This window comes from Pygocentrus nattereri, chromosome 1, assembly GCF_015220715.1.
Source record: "Pygocentrus nattereri isolate fPygNat1 chromosome 1, fPygNat1.pri, whole genome shotgun sequence".
Lineage (NCBI taxonomy): Eukaryota > Metazoa > Chordata > Actinopteri > Characiformes > Serrasalmidae > Pygocentrus > Pygocentrus nattereri.
In genome coordinates this window covers 48,532,317-48,546,700 of record NC_051211.1, presented here as the reverse complement: position 1 = coordinate 48,546,700, position 14,384 = coordinate 48,532,317, and the positions used below count along the sequence as shown (strand labels likewise).

General features: G+C 40.1%; 1 protein-coding gene across 8 annotated transcripts in view; it reads left to right on the top strand.

Moving 5' to 3' along the window:
- Positions 1–14,384, top strand: part of flncb (filamin C, gamma b (actin binding protein 280)) — a 113,664-nt gene that overhangs the window by 37,425 nt on the left and 61,855 nt on the right. For all 8 annotated transcript variants that reach the window (XM_037539075.1, XM_017698973.2, XM_017698976.2 and 5 more), the window contains exon 2: positions 3,750–3,998. In XM_037539075.1, the coding sequence (XP_037394972.1) occupies positions 3,750–3,998 (249 nt within the window). The remainder of the gene's footprint in view (positions 1–3,749; positions 3,999–14,384) is intronic.

The following is a 14,384-nucleotide window of genomic DNA, read 5'->3' as shown; positions in this document are numbered from 1 at the left end:
ACAGAGACAGAGAGATGCTTGGTCTGGTTTGGCAGTAACATTAGATTGGCGTGATCTGAGCGCATTGAATTTGCTCTTGGAGAGCGGGCGGCAGTGTTCAGGGTAGACAGCTCCACTGGGGGCTTCACTGAAGTCTGGTTTAGATTCCTGTACGTGTGTATGTGTGAGTGTGTTTTATTTAAACTGACCTCATTCTGTGGAGCCAGGGTTAAATGACATCAGCCCTTGGGCTCTGCTCCGAGGCTCAGTCGTGTCCATCTTGATTCATGTTCCTCTCTGGAGTCCAGAATTCTACATTGACAGGCTAACCGCAGCACAGGACAGCTCAGCACGCTGGCAGGTCACCACTACTCAGTCTGTTTACCACATTTCTGCCACATCGAGATCAGGACTGATCTGAAATGCTCTACATGTCTGCATGTGGTGGAGCATGTCGAATATAAATATGCACATTACTTAAAAAATGTGTAGTAAGTGTAGGAATGTATGAATTGACCTGTCCACGCTTACCCTTTGTCCATAGTTATAGGGAAATTGGACCATTCAGCCTAAAGAGAAATTGTAGCACACGGCTCAGGTCTTCTCAAAATGCTTCAAAATATTAGGGATACGGCAATATTTGGGGCAGTCGTGGGCTGGAGGTTAGGGATCTGGCCCTGTGACCGGAAGGTTGCCGGTTCGATCCCCAGGGCCGACAGTCCATGACTGAGGTGTCCTTGAGCAAGACACCTAACCCCCAACTGCTCCCCGGGGGCTGTGGATAGGGCTGCCCACTGCTCTGGGCAAGTGTGCTCACTGCCCCCTAGTGTGTGTGTGTTCACTAGTGTGTATGTGGTGTTTCACTTCATGGATGGGTTAAATGCGGAGGTGGAATTTCCCTGGTTGTGGGATCAAAAAAAGTATCACTTAACTTAATATGGGAATTCTGGGCCGATGATATTTGGATATCTGCCAATAAAAAAATTTAAAATTTGATGTATATCCATTTGAATGTGTGTGTGAATGTAAATGTCTGTCTGTCTGTCTGCCCTGAGAAGGACTGGTGACCTGTCCAGGGTGTATCCTGCCTTCCTCCCAGTGACTGCTGGGTTAGGCTTCAACTCCCCCCGCTTAGAAGATGTGTGTGTGTGTGTGTGTGTGTGTGTATCCATTTGTAATAGTTTTGGATATAATAAGTTTTTTAAATTAATAACAGCTGACATATAATGACAAACATATTTTTATTTGCATCATAATATAGAACTGGTATTTCTTATATTTGCAGTGCCAACTCCCAAAACCGTATGCAATAAAAAAAAAAAGGAAAGACTTGTAAGCGTCTGCCACGCATCATGGATCAGAACCATTTATTTGTATGATGTAGACTTGAAAATGCAGTAAAATGTACAGATATTTCAGGGTGTGTCTACACCTGTGATGGACTGGCAACCTCTCCAGGGTGTTTCCTGCCCTCCAGTGACTACTGGGATAGGCTCCAGCATCCCACCACTAAATGTACTGTCAGCTCTGGGGATCGAACCAGCGAACTTCTGGTCACAGGGCTGGTTCCCTAACCTTCAGCCCCCAACTGCTCAGAAGTACTATTATGAATTATCGCAAGATCAGGAACAAGAGACTGGTAGTAAAAGTAGAAATCAACCTCTGGATGAGCGGAGAAACAAAATGAGAATATTGCACAATGGAAAAGTCGTATATTAGCCAGCAATAACCCACCTCAGTATTCCCTAACTGATGGACCCAGATGTTATGAACGCTTAGTCCTGGAAAACGTATCAACACAGCAGGCAAAGCAAGCAGTAAAAGTCTCAGAATAGATGATCGTATGATGGCGACCCAAAGAAACTCACACACACACACACACACACACACACACACACACACACACACACACACACACACACACACACACACACTGTACTATACACAAACTGGCAGAGAAGAGTCAGGGCAAGACAAACACAGATGTTGTAGTTATCACAGGAGGAGGAGAGCATGGATGTGTCTCATTAAAACAGTGCCCTGCTCTGTGCTGTTTGTTTTTGCTGAGGAACGACGCCTCAGCTGCTTTTGGCTGTTTGTGCAGGTAAACCACCGGGTGAGAAACACTGGAACCTGTTGTTAAAATGACAAAATGAGCCACTCTCTTCTCCCCTTTCCCTCCGTACTGCAGTGTGCAACCCAGCTTACACTACCATTCAAAAGCTTGGAGTAACTTGTCACAGTAATAAACGCTCTTATTTTGTTCAGTGATAATAATAATGCAGTGTACTATATACACTAGACACAGTGAGGTTAAGCCCTTTTTTAAGACCTTTCATTCAATATTTCTTTTTTTGGGAGCACAAAAAAGTTTTTAAATTACAAATCATATATTGTGATGATCTATTTGTAGTTTTTTCTTGATTATCTGCTTCAACATTTATTCAGCACTTTTTACGCATTCTGGATTTTATTTTTATTATAACTTCATTCTCAGTGTTCTACAGCCCCGTTCATCATGCTGGACATCTCTAAATGTTCTACATTTTTACAGCTTCCTTCAAATCAGTTATGAAGTTCTAGAGTAAAGGCTCTTTTTGTGTAATTTACATTTACAGCATTTAGCAGACGCTCTTATCCAGAGCGACTTACAATAAGTGCTTTGTCTTTCTAGAGAAATGATCTTTGCTAGTTACAAATAGGCTTGAGATGAAGCCAGTCCTGAGCTCAGTTACTGCCAGAAACAAAAGCCCATGTTGATACCTTGAGAAAACAGGAATTAAACAGAATTAAATACAGCACAGTGTAATATAATTTACTAAGTGCAGTACAGTACATTCCAATAAATACTTACCTCAGTGCTCACTTAAGGTCTGTAAATGTATATGTAACATATTTTGTAACATAATGTTTTATTATGATTTTGTTATTCCAATCACTTATAGTCTTTTCAAGCTTTTGAATGTTAGTGATGTAATTCTGCTCAGAATCATTTCATATTACACACAAAACTGTACCTCTGGCTAGGCGTCATCTCCTTTTGAGTATGGAGTTAATATTAATAGTTAATTCTGTTATGCCTTTTCTCTCAAGTGTTGTAATTCTGAAATGTTGTAATTTACACATGTTCTCCAATGTTTTTTCCACAGTGTTTCATTTTCCAGATATTTATATGAAGCGTAAATATCCAAATAGGATTGAAAGATTAATCATTTTTTATCGAGGCAACGATTTGAAAGACTGCAGTTTTTTAAAATCATAACAGCCTAGATTGGCAAGACATTTTAAGTTGGGAAATGTAACCTAATGTCACAGAAGTGCCTGCAGATGAGTCAGACCAGAAGCATCAGCAACCAAAGATAATATGTGTATGACAACACAACGTCAACCAACTGGCTGTCTTGCAAAATGTTCAGCATGGAAAAGCCCATAAAAGTTAACATGCTGGCCTTCCTGGCCACACAGACGGGCCTTTGGCTGTTTGCATAAAACATCTTAAGTACTTATGTGAGTGAAATGCTTAGCGGATACATTTAAAGCTACGATATTTATATTTTAATTCTGCAACTGTCAAAACTGAAGTGCTGAAACTGAAACTTAGGAACAAAATCGGTTTACATTCATGCTTTTTTTCACTTTCCACTTTCCAACGTTTTCCTTCAGAGGTTACAGTGCTTTAGGTCAGAAAACCAACCTTGTTTGACCCACACAAGAAAATATTTTCAGGGTTTACTTGACTTTAACAGTTCTTTGCCCATTTCTGTCTGCAGACAGTAAAGCAATAGTGGACGGCAACCTGAAGCTGATCCTGGGGCTGATATGGACGCTCATCCTGCACTACTCCATCTCTATGCCCATGTGGGAGGATGAAGACGACGAAGATGCCAAGAAGCTCACTCCCAAGCAGCGCCTTCTGGGCTGGATCCAGAACAAGGTTCCCCAGCTGCCCATCAACAACTTCCACCGGGACTGGAGGGACGGCAAGGCGCTGGGTGCCCTGGTGGACAACTGCGCCCCTGGTGAGTAAATGAGCTATGCGAGTGAAGAGTGATGACCCATGACATGTTTTTGCCTTTCATGTCTTGCTGAGAGGAGTTTTAATGAAGGGGGAGTAGATACTGTGCTGTTGTTGCGTTGTCATGTTAGATGACGCCAAACAGGATATTGTTTTGTTTTTAATGGAGCAAGACAGAAAATTCCACCACCACCAGCCGCGGCGGCACAGCCGTTAGCGGAACGGGTTCAATTTTCCCAGCTTGATGAAATAAACCGGATGTTGATTTTTTTGGGGCGCCATGGACGACAAACTCCTCATTGTTGATGTCCATCCACACCCAGTATTATAGAACAAAACGTTAGGAGCACGGAGCATCCCGCTCTCTGTTTTCCACCTTAAATAAACATTAGACACTGCTAAAGCTTTCCTATGTCACCATGGCAAGGTCTCCCTGGATGCAAGCCACCGTCACTTGCGAACTGCTTTGAGACATGGATTACATTTTTTTTTCAATGGCAGCTTTGAAATGGCAACATGCAGAATTAGAATATCGCTGCTCTCGGAACAAAACCTCGTATCTCCATTTTTCACCTAATTTGAGAATATCTAGTGTCCTTCACCTTGTGTGTACATTTCATGATGAATGGACCAAAGGAAACAGCCCAAAAAGACTTGGGAAAAAAGTCTGGTTCCATTGACTTACATTAAAGGTAAAGTATGATTTTTCCTTCTCCTGTAAAGTTGTCATTTTGGAGATCCGACAACAGCAATGTACTTTAAACATATGGTCCTCGGCCTGCCTGTTTGGAAAGCTGACATAGAAGAAGGGCCTACAGCTATTTCATGCAGATGCAGAACATCTGAAATTCGTGCTTAATCACTCATGTCAAATTCTGGTCAAATAATTATGGAGTATTATGGCCAAAGTAAAAAAACAAAACAATTTTTTTTACATAAATAAGAATGAATGACAACCTCTGAACCATTTAGAGTAATATAACTGCATAATGGTAACTGGTGACGATAATGATAAAGTATTTATTTCAACAATGCGTAAAAGTTTTAGATTGGTAAAATAAAGTTTCATTTGATTTCTTTAAATACATTTTAAAAACAAACACTAGTTCATTAAATGGGCATCATCAACCAGCGTGTCATTAGACCCTTCCGCTTGTTTCTAGATCAGTTTTCAGAAGCCATTCTCATGCACTTCCAACATCAGATACAGCTGGGCGAAGGTTAACAATACAGTACGAAAAAATACTCAATAAAGCACAGAAAGGCGATACAGCTAATATCTGCTTTTGTAGACTAAAGGACTAAAGACTGTGCGTCCTTGGATTCCCATGTGTTTCCTTGCACGGCAGAGTGGACTGTGAGTTAATTCATTCATTTAATGAGCTTAAACTGGGTTAACCTGAACATCTGCCTTGATTAGGAGAGCTGGCCACAACCAGTGCCAACCAAACCAAAACCAAAACCTGGGAACTACAAGCTCGTACTTCAGCGCAGTCTTACAGTGGCATTGGTTTGATGTTGTGCAGTGTTTCCTCACCAATAAAGTACTTTTTGGCTTAGTGCGTAGCCGAAAAACTGATTTCTGTTCTCTGCTCCTGCATTTCAATGCAGTTTTACCACTATTTTCTTTCAGGCACAGTCCTCGACTAGTTGACAGCACTGACTTGTGGATTTATTAGTTGATTTATTAATTTTATTAACTTTATTAAGTGAGTAATTGACTTGTCTGTGCAACTAGGGCTGAACAATTTTGGCAAAATATCTAATTGCAATTTTTCTGACCAATATTACATTATATTACATAATATTACATAATATTACAATATTACATATTGCATTATTTAAGTTGCTGTTTAACGTTTCCTATACAGTGATGCATGAGGCTTGCCAGCCTAACACAGCTCTCCAGCCTGCCAGTTATTTGTGGTTGTGTTGTCACAACACACAGATGGCTGGTTCCTTATTATTTGTCAAATTGATCTAAAAGCAGTTCACAAGCTCCGTGTAATTATGTACAGTTTCTCCACCTAAAACTTGGAATGTGTCAACATTTATACTTAAAAAAGGTGGTTCTTCACAGGTTGCTTAGTAGAGAAAATGATTCTATAGAGAACCATGAACACTCAAAGAACCCTTTGCATGATTAAATGGTTCTTTGCATTGTGAAATGTTTCTTCAGGTTGATAGAGAATATGTAAACGGTTCTACATAGCACCACAAAGGGTTCTTGAATTGTTGCAAGCTTGACATCATAAAAATAGATGAACTTTTTCTTTTCAGAAACGTTTCTGTAGACAACCATACTCCATCCATGCTCCATCAATCTTAAGAACCATTTCACTGTGCAAAGAACCCCTTAATCATGATTTAAGTGTTTTCTTTACTGAAGAACCCTTAAAGAACTGTCTTAAGAGTGTTGTTGATAATGGACTGTGTAACTATTATAAAAATTGCAGCTGTTGCGATTTGAAAATTGCATTCTTTCAAATTGCTGTTTCGATGTACGAGTAATTAATCTTTCAGCCCTGCGTGCAGCTCCTAATGTGGACTTCTTCCCTTAGGATCATGCACGTGGTGGTCTGTACATAATGAGGCTTTGTGGCTCACAGCAAATCATTACAGAATACCCTGAGTAAGGAAAATGGAGAGAATGAGACCTGATCACATCTGTCCAGTGCAATTCATAAATCAGATTGCTCAGGGTCAGTTAAGGACAAAAGCATGGAGCACAGTGGTGGAAAGCTGAGGTGCTTGCATGTGTGTGTGTGTGTGTGTGTGTGTGTGTGTGAGTATATGTGTGTGTATGTGTGTGTGTAGGTGTGCGTGTGTGTGCGCGTGTGAGCGTGTGTGTATGCGTGTGCGCGTGTGTGTGTGTGCGTGTGTGCGTGTGCGTGTGTGTGTGTGTGTGTGCGTGTGTGCGTGTGCGTGTGTGTGTGTAGGAGTGCGTGTGTGCGTGCGTGTGTGTGCGTGTGTGTATGTGTGTGTGTGTATGTGTGTGTGTGTGTGTGCGTGTGTGTGTATGTGTGTGTGTGTAGGTGTGCGTGTGTGTGTGTGTGCGTGCGTGTGTGTGTGTGTGTGTGCGTGTGCGCGTGTGTGTATGTGTGTGTGTGTAGGTGTGTGTGTGTGTGCGTGCGTGTGTGTGTGTGTGCGTGTGCGCGTGTGTGTGCGTGCGTGTGTGTGTGCGTGCGTGTGTGTGCGTGTGTGTATGTGTGTATGTGTGTGTGTGCGTGTGTGTATGTGTGTGTGTGTATGTGTGTGTGTGTAGGTGTGCGTGTGTGTGCGTGTGTGCGTGTGTGCGCGTGTGGACACGTGTGTATTTAGCTCTGTTGAATATGACTTTTTTCACTGCTCATGGGTCGAGCCTGTGCTCACTACACCAGGTGCTGTGTTGTTGTGCGTAAGCTCTGGATCATGCCAGTAGTTTCTGAGTGTTAGTCCTGCTATAAATTCCTGAGTCACAGATGTGTTCATTCAATTCTGTGGTCATTTTTGAGGCTGCTTTTTATTGCTGTTAACCGCTGATCTTCTCTGCTGACGCAGTTTGTCCATGTTTCACAAATGCTGTCATAATGTACATATCTGCTTTCCTTTAACACGGATCATTTTTCATCACTTTATCTCAAATTCAGGAACCTACTTTTTGGCATTTTCAAACTTTGGTTAACTGCCTCATTGCTTTGACAAGTGCTGATTGCCAGACACCTTTTACAGCTGACACATAGTGCTAACTGGCTTTCAGCTTAATATAATACACCTGTGGTGCTGCTTCTTGTTATTTCTAAGTCTTTTTAATATTTTAATTTAATATTATATTCATTAATTAATATAACATTAATTCTTTTGTCTGTATCCTTTTATATACATCTTTTTTCACAGCTGTGGCATTCAAGGTCAGAATGAAATGGGATTTTTTATGGCATGTTTAATATTAGTCCTTGTGTTGCACTGGCTCTAGCTTGGATCTCACCAGACAGCTGCCCAGCATCTGGTTCCCTCTTCCTGGAGAAAGAATCTTACATCTAGCTCATGGCATGGAGCTCATTTCTTTGGTCAAGCTCTCAAATAGCTCAGATCTGGCTTAAATACAAGCTTTGATCACAGTGACAGAGAATTGGATGAAGGGATAAAAAGGAAGGGAAAGGGACAAAGAGGGATATTGCTGTCTTATTCTCTGGAGACTTTCATGCTGTGATTACACTTGGATCTCGAATGCTTAGCGACTACATACTGAACTCGTTTTGCTGCAGAGACGTTTAGGTCCGAAGTAATTTTTATCAATGAGCGTTTGTTTTATGTTCTCCAGATCATTTTAATACATAAATTGTAGCCTGTAGCTATAGCTCAGTTAAAGTGACACGCAGGACTAAAACTAGCATTTAATGTGTTACTTATCACGTTATTCCAGTTTTTCTCTTGCCTTATAATTCCCAGCCTCGTTGTTTTGACAGAAGTCACGATTTTATATCATTTACATGTTTTCATTAATCAATGTTCTGTCATTACAGTACCCAGCATGCATTTCAGAAATAGATCATATAACCTCTGACTGCTGGCTTAGCTTCTGAGCTATAGGCTAATAAATGCAAGCAGCATTAGTGGAACTTGGTTGTGGATTCTCTCTTTATTTATAAATGTTTACCCTTTTATCCTGAGAAAAGAAGGCAAAGTGAGATACTGATATAGCCAGGGTGCTACTTTGCTAACTAGATGTCATCTTTAGAGTCATTTTTGCCGTTCGAGTAATCATTGCCCTCCATTGTAATAATAATAATAATAATAATAATAATAATAATACATTTTATTTGACGGCACCTTTCTGACACTCAAGGTCACCTTACATAAAATGAGACAATAATAATAGTAAATAAACAGTAAAACAATAAAACACAGTAAAAAACACAGTAAAAACCAAGAGATAACACTCAAAGTATAAAATAAAATAAAATAAAATAAATGAAAATAAAATAAAAATGGATAAAATTAATAAAACAGAGTGATTGGAGTTAGGAGTTATATGCAGATCTAAAGAGATATGTTTTGAGACCCGACTTGAAATGTAAAATAGAGTCAGAGTTCCTTAAGTCAGGAGGTAGAGCATTCCATAACCTGGGGGCAGAGGTACTAAAGGCCCTACCTCCCATGGTGCTAAGGCGTATAGTGGGTACAGACAGGTGGATAGAGGCAGATGATCTCAGTGATCGTGAATGTGAAGTGAGATTAATAAGGTCAGAAATATACAAAGGGGCGAGGTTATGAATTGCTTTGAAAGTAAGGAGTAATATTATTATTATAGTGTTTTGTTGCTATGATAGGCAGTTACCACAATTATACAATTGTGATAGGGCTTGCCATCAGTAGGACTAACTATCTGACTTTCTTTGGCAATTGCCAGCTAGCAAAAAGTCCAGTCCAAAGTAGGTACAGTTTTCCAAGTATCTCCTACCTTCAAGATACATCATCAGAAGGGGGATTTCCTAGGCTTTAAACTGGAACATTTTGCTCAAGAAACTACTGAAGAACCACTGTAGTATGCAGTGGTGGGCAGTAACGAAGTACATCTAATTAGTTTCTGTACTTAACTAGTTTTTTTCATGTATCTGTACTGAAGTTTTTCCATTTTGGGCGACTTTTTACTTTCACTCCACTACATTTTGAGAAATCTGTCGTTCCTTTTGGTTTCTGTGTGTATAAAAACATAACATGACAAAACGAAAGAAGCGCAAAGCCAGAGCACCAATCAGGGCCCAGCGGTCACTTTGTTTAGAGCTGGTTTTGACCTGTTGGTCATACCGACCCAGTGCAGCACACGGTTCAACGTCAGCGCAGCAGCGTAAAACTTTGGGAGAGTCTGTTCAACATAAATGATGAACTAACCTAACTTTGTGTAAATAGAGCACAATATAGAAATATGTCCACATATGCAGTCGAGACTGACGCGGCTTTTTTCTTGCATTTCATTTTATAGTAAGTTAATTTTGGCTAGTTTATGTTTATAAACCTACAGATCAACACAGTAAAGGAGCTCATCTGTGATCCTGAGTTTAAAGCCAGTTTTTATTCAACTTAAACTTGGAACTAAGTTGTAAATAAACCTTAAACTGAAACTTTACTTGTGTGTAAAAAGTGATTTCAGAGCCACTCGGTTCTCGCTGATGGAAACTGTTTACCTTCAGTGTTTTGTGCTTATGATCATTTTATTAGACGTCAGCGTCACTAATTAATGACGTTCTATTAAAAGACTGGTTTACCAAGAGAGACGCTGGAGGACTTTCACCTGAAATGTGAGTCTTGTAACAAAAACTATAATAGAACTTCAGAGCCATAATTACTCTTTTAGTACTTTTACTTTTGATACTTAAGTACATTTGAAGGCAAATACTTTAGTACTTTTACTCAAGTGGAGGTCTAAAGGGAGGAACTTCTACTTTTACTGGAGTAATATTTTACCTTGGGTGTCTCGACTTTAACTCCAGTACATGGTTTGTGTACTTCGTCCACCTCTGGTAGTATGTGAGTTTGCTTGTTTACATTAGATGTCGCATCTTTTCATTTTGGTTGGAGAGTCTCTTTAAGCTTGTGAAGTTAAATAACTCCATGGTATTAGAAGCCGTGTGTGTGCACACAAATATGTTTATTAGTCATCATATGAAATCCTGAAGTGTGGAGAGGTCACATCTCACACACAATAGCTTGATTGATTTTCTTGTAATGGACCTCCAGCCTGGTGGAACTGAAGCTCTAGGCAGTAGGGGTTGGATTTATGGATTGTGTTGGGTGGTTGTAGGCTATAAAGTGTGTTTGCCTTTTGCCAAATCCCTCACAGCACTGAATTACACAGCACAGTTCAGCTGATACTCCCAACCCATGTGGCTAATGTGTGGTCATCATCAGTAGACACTGAGTGCTAGCTTGTATCAACAGTCTGTTGTCTCTCTTCCGATTTCTGGTTTAATGAGTGCATTAGAGCATCCCAAATCATAGGCTCACTAATAATAATAATCCAGGAACTCTGGGAAATTTAGCATTGCTGATTAGTGCTAGCCTTTTGACCCTACTCTGGGACACATTAGGGGCCCACTCACTGCAGCAGGCGTGGGGCTGGTTTTTGGATGGTACAGGTGTTTGTATGTGTGTAGGACTCTGGTCTGGTTAATGAGCTGCTGCTTTATACTGTAACAGCATGGAAAGTGTCAGAGGCGAGTGTAGCAAACATGATTAAGTGAAAACACATGCTGCTTTAAGAAGTTTCTGCCAGCACACATTACACTTTATCCTACCTCTTGTGTGTGTGTGTGTGTGTGTGTGTGTGTGTGTGTGTGTGTGTGTGTGTTAGGCCTGGTCTGCACAGCATTTTACAGACTTCGAGGACTCGGTAGTGTTTCAGAACAAGTACTCGAATTGTTGTTCTCAAAACCGCCCTTAAAACAAATGATTTTAGTTTCTTAATTAAAGGTAATTTAATGTAAGTAATGTTTGTTCCTTTATTGTTGATCCCAGATGTGCTGAGAAACAGCTGTCCTGCAACATTGTGAATCTTGACTAGATTTTTGCTTTCTTGCAGTTGTATGCAAAAATTTGGGCACCCCTGTCCAAATTGCATATTATGTTACACCAAATATAGATATTCCATATATGTTACTTTATATTTGATTAGGATAAAGAAGAAATAAAGACAATTGTGGTACGTGTACGAGCTTGGACATTCTACTAATTCAGTTCTTAATAACACACCCTTTGGCAGATATCACCGCTTGCAAAAGCTTTATGTAGCCAGCTAGGAATCTTTCTGTTCTCGTTTTCGGTATTTTCTCCCACTCTTTCTTTCGGAACACTTGTGATATTTCTGGGGCATCCTGCCTGCACAGCAACTGTATTTATTGATCTGTGCACAGATTTTTGATTATGCTCAAGTTAGAGGACTGTGAGGGACATTCCAAAAGCTTCGTCTTTTCATTTCTTGAAGCAGTTTATGATTTTGCGGTTTGGATCCATATTTTTGGATCCTTGTCCTAGAAAGAAGCCAGCCTCTTACCAAACCAAAGCAAGATGGATCCACCCACATACTTAACAGTTGGCAAGGTATTCTTTTCATCAGATGCTGCTCTTTTTTCTCCAAACATACATTTAGTGATTGTGGCCAAAGAATTTCATTTTTATTCTCATTTGGGCAGTTATGGGCTGGAGGTTAGGGAGCCAACCTTGTGACTGGACGTTTGCCGGTTCGATCCCCCGAGCCGTCAGGACATGACTTAAGTGCATTTGAGCAAGGCACCTAACCCAAACTGCTCCCCAGGCACTGTGGATAGGGCTGACCACTGCTCTGGTGCAAGTGTGCCCATTGATCCCTAGTGTGTGTGCATTCACTAGCGTGTATGTGGTGTTTCAATGCACAGATGGTTCAATTAATTGGTGAATTTGCCCGTTCTGGTTAATAAAGGGCAACTTGACTTTTACTTCATCAGTCCACAGCACTTGTTTCTAAAATGCCTCTGATTTATCTAAATGTTGTTTTGCTAACTTTAGACTTCATACTTTTGTGATAAGGTCACAAAAAGGGCTGCACAATATAGATATAAATAATAGACATAAAATGCAGTGTTTGATAAACCTGTCGGATATCACAATGTCGATATGAAAAGTGATAAGCTGTTATTAATACATTATTTTGTGTGCTCAAAGGCTGGCACAGCATTACCTCAACATCATAGATTTTATATAGGCACATGAACAAATAAGTATTTTTCTTCATTTATTTTTGTTTGTTCAGTTATTTAATATGTTTGTTGTGGCAGTAGCCATTACAGCCTTACACACTTAAAACTCAGTGCTGAGTGTGAGTATATGTGACGCACTTTTACAGGTTTGTAGTTCAGGCTGAAGTGTTTTTTGAGCTGTGTGTTTCATCATTTTTGTACTTGGCCATTCAGCCGAATGCTCATCCCTCCTGTGGGAGTACCGGATTCAATCTCAGCACAGAGGAGCACTCATGAGGCTTGTAACAGTTTGTGCTGTCATGATGTCTCTCTGGTGCTGCGTATGAGGTAATTTCATCTGTATTTAATTTCAGCTCTTAACAATGTGATTGTTGCAATTATACAAAATAGATTTTTTGTGCTGCCCTGGTCAAGGGGAAGGTTTGCTTCTGATGACTCTTTCATACAGGTCATGTTTGTGCATGCAATACCGCGCAGTAGAGCGGTGCACCACCACTCCTCAGATTCTTCCCATGAATGTCATCCAGCTCTGAAACTATAGCCAAACAGATCAGATCACCCCTAATGCATCTAATTCTCTTTGTTTAATTGTTGTTCATTAGTTTAATATCTTTCACTAACTTATTTTGTTACAGTCTTTCAAAGAAAAGGGGGGAATTGCAAAATTGGGAATGGCTATGCTATTTTTTTTCACTACGATTACGCTGGTGGCCTGATGTCATGTATATCGTTAAGTAACTTCTTTTTCCTGGTTTTATGACAAAATGTTTTGTTTAAAGCAGCGATAAATACCTCTGGTGGGGTCTACAGCATTAATAAAAGATGAATCTTTTGAATACTAAATAAGGAAGCCAATAGTAATATAATGAATGAGTATTCTAATTATTCCCCAAATAATTAGCATATTCATTCATTATATTGGCATATGATAGAATACTCAGCCCCAGGATATTTCGCTGCTGTCAGAACAAAAACCTGTATCTCCAAAATGGTAACTTTATAGGAAAAGGGGAAAAAACCTAGTTGACACACAATGTAAGGGGCAAAAGCCATTTTAATATTATGTCAAAAACTGAAAAACAACAAAAATCGAGATATGAAGTTTTGTCCTGACAGCAGCAATTTGTGTACACGTGCATATGTGAACGTGTGTTATAAAGAAGCTTTAGGGTGAAAGGCCTTGAGATTTGTTAGCAATAGTTGAGACTAAGTGAATAAATATATAGTTTCCCCATTCATTCACACTTTGTTTACTCGTCCTACTTTAATACAGTCATTGTTTCCCCCACTTCACTCCCATTTAGATCTAAATGCCACTCTGGGCCTATAGAAGGTGTGAAAAACAGTTTTGGCAGCAGGAGGTGAGCCATTCAAACTAATAGCAGGTCTGTGTGAGTATGGAGCTCCAGAGGGTCAAACTGTGCACAAAGCTGTTTCTGATATATGGACTTGGCAGCAGCGGTGTAGTCTCGTGGTTTAAGGGTCTCTAGTTACACTCGAACCAAATTCCTCTCACACTCTGCCAGGCTGTAATCCATTGTCCAATAACCTCACACCTCTGTTTTTACACAACCCTAGATACAAGCTAGCATTTTCTTAAGGAAGCTGTTTAACTTTAGAGTGCCTGGACCCCTTAACTGGGAAAGAATAGATATAAAGACATAGGAAAATGTCAT